At 41.5% G+C, this 17,158-nt stretch overlaps 1 protein-coding gene across 12 annotated transcripts in view; it reads left to right on the forward strand.

Moving 5' to 3' along the window:
- LOC6610804 (band 7 protein CG42540) overlaps positions 1 to 17,158 on the forward strand; it is a 35,764-nt gene that overhangs the window by 13,835 nt on the left and 4,771 nt on the right. For 6 of the 12 annotated variants that reach the window (XM_032718590.1, XM_032718586.1, XM_032718584.1 and 3 more), the window contains 5 exons: positions 7,725 to 7,760; positions 8,562 to 8,671; positions 9,213 to 9,285; positions 9,802 to 9,884; positions 16,221 to 16,424. In XM_032718590.1, coding sequence (XP_032574481.1) covers positions 7,725 to 7,760; positions 8,562 to 8,671; positions 9,213 to 9,285; positions 9,802 to 9,884; positions 16,221 to 16,424 — 506 coding nt within the window. Of the gene's footprint in view, positions 1 to 5,087; positions 5,578 to 7,724; positions 7,761 to 8,561; positions 8,672 to 9,212; positions 9,286 to 9,801; positions 9,885 to 16,220; positions 16,425 to 17,158 lie in introns of those variants that run through there. The other 6 variants (XM_032718592.1, XM_032718587.1, XM_032718583.1 and 3 more) reach the window with 3 other exon arrangements.

Here is a 17,158-nt window from a genome sequence, read left to right on the forward strand (position 1 = left end):
AACTGCACTTTCTTCAGTGTGCTCATTGTTTTCCATTAAGAAAAACTGTAGGCAGCTGCACAATAACCACTACCCGCAAAATTATTAATTACGGCTCCCAAGAGTTTTAATCTTATCGAAATCGGCATGTAAACAGCAAGTAATGAGTGGCGGAGTGAGGAGAATGGATTTCAGCTCCAGACTGTGAGTTTTCTTTCAGTTCGCTGAAAAGTAAAGAGTCTGCAGCAGAAACCAATTAAATCAAAGTGCTTCATGCCGCGTTGGTCATTCGCAGAGCATATGTCTATATAATAAACTTTATGTGAACGCTTAATACGCGGTTCACAATGCTGCGCAGAGTGAGACATAAATATTACATGGCTTGGCTGGGAAGGAAAAGCGACATTATCGAGGTCCAAAAGATAGTCACCAAATAAAGTATGGAATCAAGCGGGAAAATGAACAAGCCATCAGCTAAAAGGAAAAATGGAAAAGACCAAATACAAATGGAAAAACGGGAGGCGAAAAGGACGAAATGTCCGACACTCGGCGGCGACATCGAAATCGACAACGACATCGAAGTCCGGCGCCGTTTGGCATTCATTCATTGTGTGGTCGCTGGGAAAGATATATATAAAGAGCAAAGAGACATATATATATATATTTTTATTCACAAGCCGATTCACCATTGACAAAGTCAGGAGCAGAACAGCAATGGCGGGAACAGGAAGTGAAGACCCTGAGCCAACGTTGAATTATTGGCAAGCATTTGCTCGGCCAGTTTTTCATTTCGCTTTTCATTTTATTGCCCAGCAAATGCGAATGCGTCGTCAATGTGTGTGGTTATGAATTATTGATTGGGAGATAGTCCGCCGTGACAGTCGGTCTACTTACCCAGTCGCATGCCAAAGATGAATATTCCGTCTAATGATGGCAATTGATTGCTGGTCTTAAAGTGCACCGCAATCACAAACTCGAGCACCGAACAAAAATGATCAAATAAATAAAAACGAAATTAAATATGATAGTGTAACAAAATTTTGTGCTTAAGAAAAGCACTCTAAATAAAAATTAATTGACACATCCCAAAAACCCTTTAAAGTAGTACAAAAAACTTTATGACTTCAATTTTTTTGTACTGTTTCGCTGTTTATTCAAAGTTACAAAAGCGACTGCCACTATTCTATAGATATCTCTGGAAAAAGTTGGCATTTTTTCTGTACCACAACTTTAACGAGAATTGAAGGCAGGAGGCAAGGAGCCTTGGTCGTTGCCCAATCAGTTTCATAAACTGAACTGGCATATTTCATTCGACCACGGTGGCGGCGTCGAATAAATTCCGACCCCGTCTATTCATATTTTATGAGTGCGAAAGGAGCAGTGAATCCAGCCATAATGCTAACGAATATACGGCTCCCTGTGCTTTCGTAATACTCCTCCAATTGATTCCGAGCTGGAGTAAAACACACGCACAACCTACATAGTGCCTCCATATCCTCTTTCCCCTTCAACGGGCTCCTTTAGAATTCCGCAACAAGCCGCAGATACATGGTAGTTACATCGCACTACGACTTGTACTTGTGGCCATGTTCGAGCTAACTTTGCTTAACTTCTGGCCCTTATAATCGAGAGCAGGCGGCGGCAAAACGGGGCAAACAAACAAGGCTTGAATGTGTTTTTGTTTGCCCGAGTGTCTCGGAAAACTTTCACTGCGCGACAGGGACAGTGACCTCATATGACAATAATTCGACGCATTTGTGTCACATCCTTCCACACACCAGTTTTCCCCCCGTTTTTCCCCAGCAGCCGCTGGGGCCGCTTGCGCAGCCGGAAAAGCGCAAACGTCGACAATTGAGAGGGGAACTGGCAAAGATAGGGACAGTTATCTCTGCGCCTGACCCCTTGCCTCGGGCCTCGACAATTGCACAGTAGACCATTGTTACAGCAGCATCTCGCACCACCCAACCACCACGGCCACCCATCTAACCCGCCCACCCACTTTCACCCACTTCGGACGTGCTGCTACACTTCCGTTAGCAGTTAAGTGCGACATATTTGCCTGGCTAATTTCGCACACAGAGCGCCGCAGGACTTTCGGTTCAAAGTCCTGGACCTGGGCCTAAATTCCTACACCGCAAAATATATCAAGACCCAAATATAAGATCATAAATCAAGCTGTCTCTTTGAATTCTAGCTTTGTGAAAGACAAGAAGGTTTATAATTAAGCACAATTCCTTAAAAATACTTTAAGTCCAAAAAAAACAAACGTAAATGTTAGTCTTTAATCGAGTTTAGAACTGGATTTAAGAAATGTAATTTATGTAAAAGCCTCACATTTTTTGAAATGCTGTACAAGTTAATTGAGCTGGAAACTCTGAAAAACTGTTCAAACTTTCACACACACATATGCATACTGTCACCCACTTAACTCACATCTCTTTATTTTGGTTTAGGCCATGTTTGTGACATCATTCGCTTGTCTTAGTTCTCTGCAATCCTGGACAGGAAAACCCGCTCAGAAAATCCTTTGCCCCTCATCAGCAGAAAAAAATCGTTTTTATGGCTTTCGCAGCTTTGTCTTTCGATAGGCAAAAAAGGCCCGCCTTCGTTTTTATGTGTTTGTCTATAAAACCTGCGTATGGAAAAATAAAAGCCAGGGGCGGGACTCACTTAACTGCCATCCGGTTGTGGTTAAGAAGTCCTTTTCGTTGTCTTCGTCACCGCTATGAAATTCTGTTTGGAAAAACCAGAGTTTTCGCATTGGAATCGAAAGCGGTTTGGGAAGCGTCCACTGTGAAATTCTCTTTGAAACCTCAACTTTTCCATGCAGTCTTATCTAGCTTTGCCAAATGATGCCATTTCGCTTAATAGAAAATGCAAATCGAATGGAAAACTGTTTTTTTTGCTGCCCTAAAATGAGTGGAAATTGTAGTGGTAGTTAAATTTGGAATTCCCTAGAAAAAGATATTAAAGAAAGAGTTTTTAATGCTTTTGCCTAATACGCAAACTATATTCAAATTCTTAGAAAAATTAATTCTTCTAGACACCAAAAATCGATTCCGGAATTTAACCTTTAATAGAAGGCAATAACACATCGGGTATTCCCAGGTCTCTCCAAGATTAGAATCTGATGGCAAATGTGTGCACGTGTAGCACATGAGCAACCGAGTAACCAGTCCCGGGCCATTCTGGTGGACTAATAATAAAGCACCTAGTCTGGCACTCGAGTGCCCCATTTGTCTGCAAAAGGGAATATGTGGCAATACCCAAATCAATCCGGACATTAATCAACAAGCCGAGATTAATTAACTGCTCCGCCCTGCTTCAGAGTGGAGTGCTCCTTTTGTGGAGTGATGTGAATGAATGTCAAACATAATGACACTCATACGCACTGTGGTGCGACAGTTGACACCGTGTATGGTGTATCCCATGCCCCTTCAGTTGCCCGCGTCCTGTACTTCAGGGAGTAGACGTTATTATATTTTTACACAAGTAAAAAAATGTCAAATTAGGGTTATTATACAAACGTTAGTGGATTTATGAACATTTTTCATCGCATTACAAAAATCTTTTTTTTCTAAATATTGCCTTTATTACCATCCGTTAAAACATAACTTTAGTTTCTAATAATTTCATTATATGTTTAGATTAAATAGTTATGACGTTATCAGGTAGTAATTCGATTTAAAGAATAGAGCTTGGGATGCACTTTTTTAGAATTCACTGCAATGTTGAATGTTGCGTTGATTATTGTTACTATTTCTCCAAAATCTTTTTTATATACAAAAATGTTATCATTTCTAAATACTTCTTTAGTTGTCATACTATTAACAAACGTATTTAACAAACTTTAGGCCAACGAAAACAACTTCTAACCTCCTGAACAAGTCGATTCATAAATTAATTTGCAAGAATTATGGATGGGATGGTATTTCAAAGCTGAAGATTGACATTTTCTCTATGTGCAGCGCCACTAGCAATAATACCCCCGCGACACCCCCCTTTTGGCGCTTAATGAAGCGTAAACGGTAATTGACAGCTCAAAAGCAAAGCTCAGGAGCTGCAGGTGACCTAAAATATTCGACAGTTCGACAGGCTTTGGCTTCGGAGGTGGGTTCATTAGAAATTCTTAGTGAAGCGTGGCAGGCGGTGTCAGGATGTGTTTTTCTGGCCAGGACGATGGTGTGGCACTGGCACCGGACCCGGTGCTCATGCTCGCACATATCATTCCATGCCAGTTAACAACCACAGAAGGTACAGAGCACTCTTGTCTGACTACAATGGATGCGAGTGGCGAAGCAGGTGGTTGTGTGTATATGTCGAAGGTGTCATAAATTAAGTTTGTCACCTGTACACACACGAGTTCGGTTTCTCTGCCTTTTGTTTTTTGTAGGTAGGGGAATGTCCTGTTTTAGTACACTCTATCTCTCACTCTCTCTGTGTGCGTGGGGGTACTAAATGGCCAGCAGCATCGCTCCACCTCTGTTGCGCATTTCCCCAGCCAGGACTCGAAAGCTTGGGAAGAGAGGAGAAAGCTTTGTTCCTGAAGTTCAAGCCGGGACCAATGTTTCGGGGAGTGCGCAAGGTCAGTGCAAGTTGGGAAAAAGGTGAAAGTTGAATCTCTACTTCGGCTGGCTGGCGATGATGCTGCACCACCTGCAATCTGCAGCAGGGAGAGCGGCGAAAAAGCTCTTTGATCCTGGTCGCTGGCTGATAACAAAGTTGAGAGCGAGCGAGCTTTGGCTCGGCAGGGATATGTGCTGCGAGGATATAAAAGGATGCTGGCTGCTGGCGCACTTTCAGTTGGATTCCGAGCGAGGCAGCAGCAGCACTAACAACAGCAGCTCAACCAGGAGAGCCCGAACCACCGAAGGGAAATGGACACAGAGCTGGGAAAACTAGCTCAGCCTAGTGTGTGTGTGAGCCCGCAGTAGTGGCTGTGCTAGTGTGAGAGTGTGTGCGTGTGCGTTGAAGAAAAGAACAGAGCTAGTGCCAGGATGCAGGACTAGGACTAGGACAAGACTTAACGGACTAAAGACGCCACTCTGATTGACCAGGAGCAGCCAGGAACAGCCGCCGCACTGGCTTCGTTTTGCGAGCGCGGCTTGATGCCCGATTCGATGATGGACATGGAGCATCGGGACCACCAGCTGCACCGCCAACAGCAGCAGTCGCACCACCATCAGCCTCCCCGTCTGACGGCCAGCACCAGCACCTTTGCGCCACCCGCCCCGGCGGGGAGTCAGTCGGAAGAACGGGATCGTGATCGGGATAGGGAACGGGACCACCATCTGCACCACCATCAGTCCAATAATGTGGCCTCATCACCACTGCCAGTGACTGCCTCCATACAGTTGCACCAACAGCAGCCGCAGCAACAACAGCAGCAGCAACCACTGACGCAGTTGCAGCAACCACAGTTAAGGGAACGCGAGCACCACCAACAGCAGCAGCAACAGCAGCAGCAGCAGATGATGCAGCAACCACAGCAGCAGCAGCAGATGCAGCAGCCGCAGCAGCAACTGCCACACAGCCATCATGCCCTAATGCAGCAATCGCAGCAGCAGCAGGCCATCCATCGAGCCGAGGCGCGAAGAGGTGAGCTGATGTTGCAGGTGGCTCTTGTAGAGAGTGTGCACTGTAGCCGCCAGGCTGAACTTGTTGCTCGGTCTCCAAAGACCCACCCAATTCGCTTTTGCATTTGCATTTGCCACATCAAAATTTGATTAGAGACGCCACAAATCACAATTCGGATTTTCGTATCAATCGTTTCCTCTTATTTTTGTGTATCTGTGCTTAATCAGGTTAGGCCTACACTGTACATACGTGTCTATCTCGTATATATAGCCCGATGAAGACATTTCACATGCATGCTAATCGCTTCATTAGGCCCTGGAAAAAGAGTTCAGTCTCTCCAGCATTTGCCATGCAAAATTCAATCAGAATTTGCTTTAACTTACGCCAGGACCTCCAGCAGCAGCAGCACCAGCAGCAACACCACAACAGCAGCAGCAACATCATCATGAACAGCAGCAACATCAAGCTGACCTATTTCCCGAGCAAAGCTTTTTGCCAGGGGCTGGCGCTCTGACGTATGCGTTGATGTGGTGCGAGGGCAGCGCTGTGGAGGGGGCGTGGAAGCGGTGGGCGGAGCGGGCTGGGCGGGTTAAGGGGGTGGTGGTGGATAACGGCGAGCAGCTGGACAGCCGTTGGCTGGTCATTAAAAAATTATGACCACACATTGTTCTCCGAGATTGTACATTAAGGTAAATTCAGCTCTTTTTTCTGTGTTTGTTGGGGTAAACACGAATGGAATAACAGAAACCAAACAACCCGCAGCCGAAAAGGAAGCCAAATAAGTGCTTTTTAACCAGCAGCACTCGAATAATTATCAGCTATCGTTTGTATGCAACTAAAATGGTGACTCGATAAAATATTTAATTCGGGGCTTATTGATTAAGACTGGCAGTGAATGGAAGGTAACAAATGGAAAAAACAACTGGTTCTAGAGATAATTGACAATTGATAATTAAATTAGCTTCTTTAAAATTATTTGAGGTAAATTCCTCATGAAACGAATGAGGTCATCTACATCAAGTCTTTTATTTTTGAATTCTTTAAATAACAGATCATTCATTTTCACCCTGTCAATGGAGCAACAACTAAATATATTATAATATATAAAAATGCAGTACTGTTGGTAACTGTGTGCAAATTCAATTAATACCCGCTTAAAACCTGGCTTAAGGTGATGCAATTAAGGCCAGAAGTCCCCATTCACCTAATTACGATTTCAGCGCCACATTTTTTCCGGCTCTTCCTCCATCATTTTATCATTTTTACTGAAGCAATTTGGCTATAAATCTATTAGGTTTGCGGTCACCAGCCTCGGGCGTTACACATAAATCCTCAGATCCTGAAATCCTTTCATCTCGGCGCAAAACTCTCGGCTCTCCTGTGCCAGTGGCACATTCAAATCGCAATTATTCTGAAATCAATTTCAATAAAAGTTTGCTGCGGTGCCATGCGATGCGAAGAGTTTGAAGGTGGTGAGGAATTGCCCAGAATGTTTGGCAGCTTGTTGGCTTAGACCAGGCCCTAGGATTCGCCCATCAAAGTTTTCCCTTTTCCAGCGTCGCTTTTCATGTTTTGTCTGTGTGTGTGTGTGTGTGTCTGTGTGAGTTTGGGTGAATGTAAGTGAGTGGGTGAGAGCTCGTTAAAAACACTTTGCTGACGTCGCCGTTGCTGGGTGTTGGCATTGTGGCAACTTTTCAATGAACTGTAATTGAAACTGAAATGCAAACTGTGCCGTGCCGCTAATTGCCAGCAGCTGCAGCCAGCAAACTGGTAACTGGTTACGGGTAACTGAAAACGGAAAGCTGCAAACCAGACCAAAAACCAGAAGGCAAATAAACTGCAACAGCAGCGCGTAAACAGCATTTAAATGTGTGGCATGAATAATTTATGATTTTTCTTGCGTTCGTAGCTAGTTTTTTGAGTTTCGTAGTTCGTTGAAGCATGCTGTTTAACCCAAAAGGAAAACCCCAAAAAAAAAACTGCATGGCATGGAGCAGCTAAGTAGATCCCCGCAGGATCGCCGAGCACTCAAAAAAGACGATGAAACACAAGAACCAGCTCCCAGAAATTCTAACAAAAAACACACCAATTGGCTAGTTGCTGATCGAGCCGAAAAGCTTTCCCCCCAATTAATTTCTCTTGTTGTTCGATTTATCGTATTCTTGCAGATACACAAGCAAAACATTCACATGGATTTCTCTATTGTAAGTCGCACCAATTTGGACAATGCCCAAGAAAAAAACAGAAAAAGATCCCCACATCCTACAGCCAAAATCAAACAGAAAAACAGAAACACACACACAGCTACTTTTTAACCTGTTACAAAGCTATACTCTACTTTCTATGTGTAACTCTATCTAACTATCTAACTATAATGACTACTATCTATGAGTATTTACTGAGAAATTTACGTTTTTTTAATGTATGCACACTCCTTGTTTGCTTGTATTTCGATTTCCGTCTCCGCCTTTTCTTTTTGGTGAGCGCAGCTAAGTATGATACAGTTTTTTTCAAGCTCCCCACGGGAACAACATTTTGACTTTTACGACGCGACGAGGGCCCCATCGAAATTATGGCGCGTCTCAAGTATCAATAAGCCAAATGGGCGACTTGTTGCCCCCAAAAAAAAAATCCCTCTCAAAACCTTCAATTTTTGACTAAACTTTAAGTAATACGAGTACTGCGTAATGAAGAATACCCTTTTTTTCTGCTCACCATTTTTATTGCGACATTCTGTCTGCGATTTTTGTATGCGCCATGCGGAGGTCTTTCGTTTAAGATTTTTTTCTTATTTTCTTCTTCAGATGCTCAGCGCATTATTCATGTAACAGTCTTGGCTCTTTTCTCAGCAGAGCAGAGCCCAAAGGAAAGCGAGGAAAATACAAAACGAATTTATAGCTTAAGCCTTAATTTGCAGCATTTGCTTTGAGCACTTGATTCCATCCTGCCACGTTACATGTATTTATAAGAAAATTTTCTCGTTTTCTCGCCACGTTCTCTCGCAGCGGACGAGGAAATCAGCGATAAGGCATCAACATGCGGAAAATTGCTAATATTTCTCTCCGTGGCTCTTGTGATAATGACGCTACCCTTCAGTCTCTTCGTTTGCTTTAAGGTAAGCTTTTATTTGAAATACATAGTTTTTGATTGTTCCTTTAATTAAAAATTTAATGAAAAATGTATAGAATGTAAGCTTTTTCAAACGGGAAACCTATATTTTCATTAACCTAAAGCGAGTTCTGTAAACAATAAGCAAATAAATTATCTACAAGTATTTATTAACTAATTTTAAATTTCATCATACATCAAGTAAGCAAAACTCTAGGTATATGTAAATCTGTATGGCAACCATGACCCAGTTTTTTAATAATAAGTAATAAGCGCATTATGGAGATTAAGTTTTTTAAAATGTTAAGCTCCTTGTGGATAAGCATTTTTTTTTCAGATATAAACACAAAGTGAAAAAAAACTGATTAGTTGTAAATTTTTTAAGCTTTATATACAGCAAGATTTTCAGTCACTTCTCTAAGCCGTTAATACCACATGTCTGGATGCTATTATATTATAGTTAAAGTTAGTTTTTATGTTTAACAGGGTAGTTAAGGCTTGTACCCCTAACATTTCCTCAAGTTTCACTCACCTGCCACATTTTGCAGGTGGTGCAGGAGTACGAGCGCGCGGTTATCTTCCGTTTGGGTCGTCTTATGCAGGGCGGTGCCAAGGGCCCAGGTGAGTACTCAGAATTGCAAATAGGGGTGGGCTGCAGGAGAGCGGCGGGGTAACGATTCTATGCAAATTTTAGTGCCGCTCGCCTGCGACATGAATTTGTGTTAATTGCTGCACTTGCTCCAAATTAGCGACTCTGGGGCGGCTCTCAGTCCGTGTGCTCTGCTTTTGTGCTCCCATTCCGAGGGAGGAAGAGATTAGCCGAATCGAGGCGAACTTCTGCCACAGTCATGACACTAGTTTGCATAATTTTTGTGAAGAAGTTCCTAGACCAAGGAAAGCACTACAAACAAAGGCGTTGATATTCATGTAAAATCAACAATATTAACTTTCACAATATATTCAAAATAAATAATCAATAAAATATTTTAACTAACAGAAAAGCTAAGTTGTCTTTATATCGAATAACCTAAGATTTTTTTTATAAATTATTGTGGTGCTCTAATTTTTATGTCCCTGTTAGCCAGTGTAGTCCGTAACTCTTAGCGAGCGTTTAAAGCATTTCAACCGTAATTGCAGGTATCTTCTTCATCCTGCCCTGCATTGACTCCTATGCCCGTGTGGACTTGCGTACTCGCACATACGATGTGCCACCGCAGGAGGTAAGTTCCGGTGGCAGTTCCGGTTCCGGTTGATACCGAAAAAAGCAGTTGCAACCTGCAGTGGCAGCCACAAACATATGCTGCCGTCTTCGATGTTGTTGTTGTTGTTTTATTAACCAGAAGTGGAAATCTTTTTAGTTTATGTACTTCAAAAAGTCCCCTCCAACCCACAAACACACACGCTAACACAAGACATTTTAAAACGATGCCAAGTAAAGCAGAAACCAATTAAACTTTTAGCTTTCGCCACAAGTTATTCCAGCCGACACGTTTGTTAACAAGAGATCTTTATACATATACTCTCATATATGTATTTTTCGGTTGCATTTTCTTGTTTTGTGTTCTGACCAAAAATAAAGGATAAGAAATATACACGGACACCATCACACAGATAAAAAGATACAGATTTTGGGCCCTGTTGGCGGAATCCGCAAGAGAAGCTTGGCTGAACACAGCCGGAATCTGAGTTGTTTTGTGGATTCTGCTGACAGGACACCCACACACATGGGTACCAAAAGCCACACAAACACCCAGACACACACACATACATGTAGACACAAGGATACAGGACGCGCAACTGGAGCGTGAATTACGCATACGCAACGTTGCCTTCTCGTTTCTTTGACTTTTTCCCCCTCGTTCTTGTTGTCGTCGCATGTCACGGTGTTTACTTTTAGTTTCTACTTTCTTCTTCGTTCGTTTGGTTTTTTTTTCGGTTTTGATTTTCTTCCCAATGCAGCCTCTCTATCTGTGTGTCTTCCTGCTCCCCCTCTATATACATTCTATATTCATATATTTATATCTATGTCTATGGCTATCTATATCTATTAACGTATCTATCTCCACTTTCCAACCAGCTAAGAACCCCCCTTTCTTACCACTATTATACAAAAACAGCATCATCAAGAGTAAAGCGAAAGAAAACCATTTTTGTTGACCACATTTATAGTTTATTTAATTGTTTTTCCCTTCCATTTCGAGTGGCTGCAGTCCATTTTGTTTTATAAAACGAGAAAAAGAAAATTGTGGTTCTAACACCCACAAACGCACACACATACACATTGCTCTCTCTACTCTCGTTGTTGTTGTTGTTGGTAGTCTTGTTGTATCCTATATATATATATATTTTAAATACTTTGTATGGTACTTGTTGTCGTATTGAAGTTGAACAATGTTGCAGAATTTTTATTATTATTGCCATTGGTGTGCACTCAACCCACACCCACAACTCACACATATACAGAGGTAGGACTCACCTTGCCCTCACTCACACACACATAGTGCTACACAGGAGTCCCATCCAGATACGCGCTCCATTTATTTTTGGGAATTTTTCATCCTTTAGTTCGCTTACTTGATCTTTTATTGCAATCAAGCCAAAGCCAGCCCAGAAAAACCCCCTACCCATTTCTCATTTTTACCTGTGCATATTTCATTGTTCACTTGGCAGACTTAAATGAAATATGGAGCGGTGAAAAAAGCGAGGCTAAAGTGAATTTTAAGATAGAAGTAATGGTAACTGGTTCGATTTCAATCCGCTGGCTTTTTTAACATCTTGCTGACGTCACGTGAAGCAAACTCACACTCACATACAGAATCTCACACACCAAAGACAAAAATACCCCGTTTTTATTAGTTTTTTCGTTTTTTGCATATCCGCCAGCATTCTCATGTTCCATTTGAGTTTGTTCGGTTTTTTGTGTAAATCGCATGAAGGCCACTGCAGCAAGGATGAACAAAAAATAAGAAGAAAAAATGAAAAAATCCCCCAAAGCCATCTCGATGACGATGTTATTATTCACAAACACCAAAAGACACATACAAGCCCAGATTTACAAACACATTCACCCGAAAATCTCCCTTTTAAGTGAATACGAAATGCGATTTTTGCGCATCATTTCGTTTCACTTTCATTTTGGATTTGTTTTCATTTTGAATCGTATCGTAATCGTTATCGTAATCGTATTTAGTTTTTGATGTCTTTTGAACATTAACTTCAAGTTATTACAATTTGCATAGTTAAAGCTCTAATTGTCTCCTGCAATTAGGAATGAAAAACCCAACAAAAAATTGAAAACAAAGAAAATAAATAAAAAAAAAATAGTTCAAAGCAAAAGTGCCAGAATGCATATCAACTGAAAATTCTACCTCTCTCTATCTATCTGTCTCGCTCTCTGTGTTCAGCCGAGCACCACATATGCATATTCAAAACGAATTGGTGGGCGGGGGCGGGGCAAAACCACAAAAGAACTGTACGCATTACGCATTGGCTCTCTCTCTCACACGCACACATAACCCCTCTATCTCTATCTCTCTCCACCACTATCTCTCTATCCCTCTCTGTGTGTCACTCACTGTCTGTCTCTATCTCTGTCTGTCCAAAAAGAAAACTTGATGAAGAAATGAATGTCAAATGTTTGTTCACTGAACACAGGGTGCAGCACTCACACAAACTCGAGTCCCAGGACACGCACACAAAGACAGCAACACCGGAATACAGAAAAAAAGCAACAGAAATTGTAGGTCTTGCGTAGCTTAAAATGCAAGTGGAACCCCATTAGAAACCCAACAAAAACATTCTCAATTGCACTTCCTCCCACCAAACAAATTATAATCTGGTTATCTATACCTCTCTCTGTCTACTACATCTGTCTTGCTCACTCTCCTGCTAAGCAGTCACAAACCGATCTCTCACTGTCTCTCTATCTCTGTCTAAACTATCTATATGTCTCTGCCTCTATCTGACTGTCTATCTTACCTAAGCTCTATATATTAACTATATAACTACCTCTCTCTGTCTCTATATATCTACATATATATTGATTTTGTTTTATGAGCTACGTAAGTTTTGTTTAGCAAACCTTATATAAGAACCGAAACCAAAAACTACTTACAATTACCAAAGAAATCCCCCAAAACAAATCACACGAAAAGAAATTTACTATCGAAATGCACTGACTTGATAAACCCCCACTCTCCCCTGTTCGGTTAAGCGTTCGAATAATTTTTGAGAGCATGCTAAATATATATTTTCATAAATGTCTATTCTAAAAAGCTTTCTAACTGTCTTAAACGAAAAAGAAACCAAACAAACCATACCAAAAACCAGATACCACAGATTGTTTATAAATGTTGGTACAGACTGGAAAACAAAAGTATAAAATCAAAATATAAGTAAACAACACGGGATATAACACTCACACAAAGCACACACAGACATCAAACATTCGTCATTTAGATCACACGCTCACAAACACACACGAACAGCTTTTAGTTTTAACCAACATAGTCACCACCACCACCACCCCCCCAAATGAAAAAAATAACCAACCAGCCCCGTCCAAAAAGAACAACAACAAAATATGTATTGTACAACTAACTAATTAAATCGTTACAATTTGATTTGTTTGAGCACAAGCGAAAGGACGCACCCCTCCCAATATAAAATGCAAGAACACATTGTATATATGCGATATATATATGCGCACAGCGAATATACATATATACATATAATGTCGAGTTCATCTATGTGTGTTTTGCGTGGTTTAAGCTGTTAAAAAGTGGTAACTCAACTCCTGCACGCATGCAGGCCAAAAAGCCAAAAGCCAGAGCATTAGACCAAAAAAAAAAAAAAAAACAAAAGCTAAATGCGCCGCCCGCCCGCCAAAACGCGCTAGATTCGCAGCAGTTATAGTGACGATATAGTAGTTAAATATAGTATATGGACATTAAGCTAGAGCAAGTCCAGCATCACAGCATCAGCATCAGTAGTTGCCCCATAGACTAGGAAATAGATTACTATAGATACTATAGCTTAAAGAAGAGAACTATACTTTCAACTAAAACTCACTGTGACCTCTTTAAACTGTCGCTCTATCTAACACTCTAACTCAGTTGTAGTCGCTAGCAACTGAAGGACATTTTCAGTTGAGTCCCAATGCGATGATTAAACTTAAATTTCAATGCTGACACAAATTCGCAGCATAAACTGTGCAAATTGTAATAAGTAACCAAATTGTGTTTAATTGATAACTCATTAGTTTAGGCGTTACAGTGTATAAACTATTGTTTGGAATTTTCATTTCATTCACTTCCGATTACCCTTCTCTATCTATCTGTATCTCTGCTCTTGTTTCCATGGTTTCATCATTGATTCCTGAACGTTTGCTCATTCAATTCTATTCCGTAAAATGCAATGAACGAGCGACTTATATCCCACCCACTCAGCACCACTCCACTCCGCCTAAAACACAAAACCAACCACCAACCACCCACCGCCCAATCGCCACCCCCTAACTAAGCCAACCAACTATTGTTCGAAATAATAAGCCATTGTTCGAGCCAAATTGATTTAGAGCTTTGTTCATGGACAGCAGGCAGCAGGCTTTGGATGTTCGAACGGCATTCATAATGAAGTGAATAGTGCATGATTATGAGAAGGTATGCAGTGCGAAAGCCTGATATTTTTCAATAGAATGCACACAAAGCCCAATTGAATTTGTAGATTATTTGTTTAAGCCTGCGCTTGGTAGTAATCAAAGCCACCTAATTGAAGGATGTGAATCTCTGACATGCTTGCAAGCAAATGTGCAAGCTGAAAGTTAATCATACGCACTGTTGCCCTAGATTCAAATAAAATTTAATATCTCAGATGGAATGGCATGAAAACAAATGAAATTAGGTGAACAAAATAACATGCTGTGCTAAGAGGATAACAGAATTAATATCATAAAACAAAGCTTTATGACTGAAATATAACGTATACGCACCGTATAGACATTCATAAAACTCCTTTATTACCTCTCTTTAAAGTTTGCAAGCAATAGCTCAATTTTCAAGTGAGAACCATAGCAAACAGAATAAGTCTTGGCAAATTCAAATGCATAACTGGATTTGCAGAAATATTTCCGACCTTGTCTTTTAGCTTTTCCTCCAGCTGCTGCTGCTCACATTTCAGTTGATTCACATGCAAAGTGCTAGAGATTTTCCTAGCCCAAAAGTTCACCGCCCAAAGTCTGGGCATGGAAAGCCTCGAAACTGGCCGAGTGGAAACGATGACACTAAACAACATTGACACCACAGCTTCAGCTTTGTGGAGAGGCCGTAAAAAGCGGTCTAGACTACGGCGAACAATGTTTGGGCAGGTCATAAAACGTAAAGCGCTCCGTCGTTGAGGGAGCAACTTTTTACCACTGGTATATATGGACTTGTGTGTGCCAGCGCCGGCAGATAGTTGGGCATAAGTTTAGCCAACTCTTAGAGGAAAGGAACTATAAAAATAAAATTTCGAGAATTCGATTTGGGCATCATGACCCGAGGCTGACACCATTGGGGCAGGGCCAGTAAACTTGCGGTCATGATGGAATAATCCAAGCACGGGCAACCGGAAACTTGTACATAAACCGCCCACGACCCCCCACCACATCTCTCTGATCCCAAAATAAGCCCTTGCAACACTATCTTTCTCCCAATAGAATGTAAGACCTTTTCTACAAACGATTTAATGCTATTGGTTCTTCAGTTTGATTAGCTCTTCAGTTTCGTACTTCAGTTTCAGCTTATCGTTTGTGCCGTTTACACGTGTACTTGTATAATTTGTTTAACTTCCCCACTAACTGTACATTAACTTATACACTGTAACCCCAAGCTCTTGGGTTTGCTTCACGTATCGTCATTGCGCAGATGATCGAATCCCACTCGAGCACATAAAACTTGTGCCGGCAAATTGCTAGGATAAAGTTCGCTGAATGCGAAACAATGCGAAAAGACTTTGGGACTTTTGGGATGCACAGATACACGGATACACATTCAAATGCAAAATGCAAATGCAAATCCAAATGCACAGACTCAGATGCAATAATCAAAATGAAAAGATGAAAAAAGCACTGCCTTTGTGTGTGTGCTTTGTGAGTTTGTGTGTCTTTCGCCATTGTCTGTCCTTCCGTCGGTCTGTGGCAAAAGTTTGCACTCCCTGCACTTAGTTCTATTAGAGAAAAGCGACCCGGCCAAAAGAAGCCAGCGACGTTCAAGTCAAGTGCATTCGCATTATACCACTCTCCTTGTCGGCCATAAAGTGCACAGCACAACTGGCCAACCACTGATACAGATACAAAATGCTTAGCTTATCACCAAAGTACCACCCACATGTGTATATATATACGAATGGTATCTGTATATACGCACATCTCTTTACTTCTGTGAATGTGTTTGTTGGCAACAATAACAAGCGAATAATAAAAATAACTAACAGACCAACTACAACAATAGCAGGAACAATAGAGAAAGCAAAAAGCAAATGTCCCCAAACCAAAAAAAAATACCCACTGCATCTTGTAGGTTCTCACAAAGGATAGCGTTACGGTTTCGGTGGATGCAGTGGTTTACTATCGGGTATCAAATGCGACCGTCTCTATCGCGAACGTGGAGAATGCTCACCATTCGACCAGGCTACTGGCACAGACTACTCTACGAAACACAATGGGAACTCGGCATTTGCATGAGATACTCAGCGAGCGTATGACGATTTCCGGCACAATGCAGGTGAGTTCAAAACAGTTGACAGTTGCCAGTTGGCCCGGCCCGCCAACAAGCTCTCTCCCTCTCCAAAGAATCTAGCGACTTCGTCGAGCTGCTTCCTCTAATTTACTTAGTCTACCGGCACAATGAAATACACATAGGGAAAAAGTCATCGAGAATTAATTAGCCGCATTTAAAATTCCAATGATACTAACTTTTATTAAGACTTTTTCAAAAATATATTGCTTCGAACCGAACATATTAAAAATTGGATGCTGTTTGCAACTGTACAAAATTGTATCAAGATTTGCTTTTCCACGTTGTACAACCACTTGTACAACCATATATGTTCTACGTTGGGCGCCACTAACGAGAGCATCGTCATAAAGCACTCGATCCAGTTTATTATGTGAAAAAGACCAGAGAAGTCTTAAATTTTAATCTTCTGTCCCATCTTAATGTAAGTCCAAATATTTTTTTGCGTGCACAGGAAACGGGAAAATCCACGCAGAATAAATGCAGCTACTTGCCAGTCCCTTCTGCTGACAGATGACATTTAAGCTTCTGCTCCTAATTATGCAGCATAAACCTTAAAGTTTTGCGGTGGAACTCCGCTGGCGAAATATTAATTGCGAAATTTAACAGCTGCCAAAGGCGATATGTCTGTCTGCCGTCCGTGCCTGGCATGAAAATAATCTCGGAGCCAAAGCGTTTTTTCATCGCAATGTACAAATTGAAAAGGCATCGGGGAGGCGATG

The sequence above is a fragment of the Drosophila sechellia genome, chromosome 3L, assembly GCF_004382195.2.
Source record: "Drosophila sechellia strain sech25 chromosome 3L, ASM438219v1, whole genome shotgun sequence".
In the NCBI taxonomy this organism is placed as follows: Eukaryota; Metazoa; Arthropoda; class Insecta; order Diptera; family Drosophilidae; genus Drosophila; species Drosophila sechellia.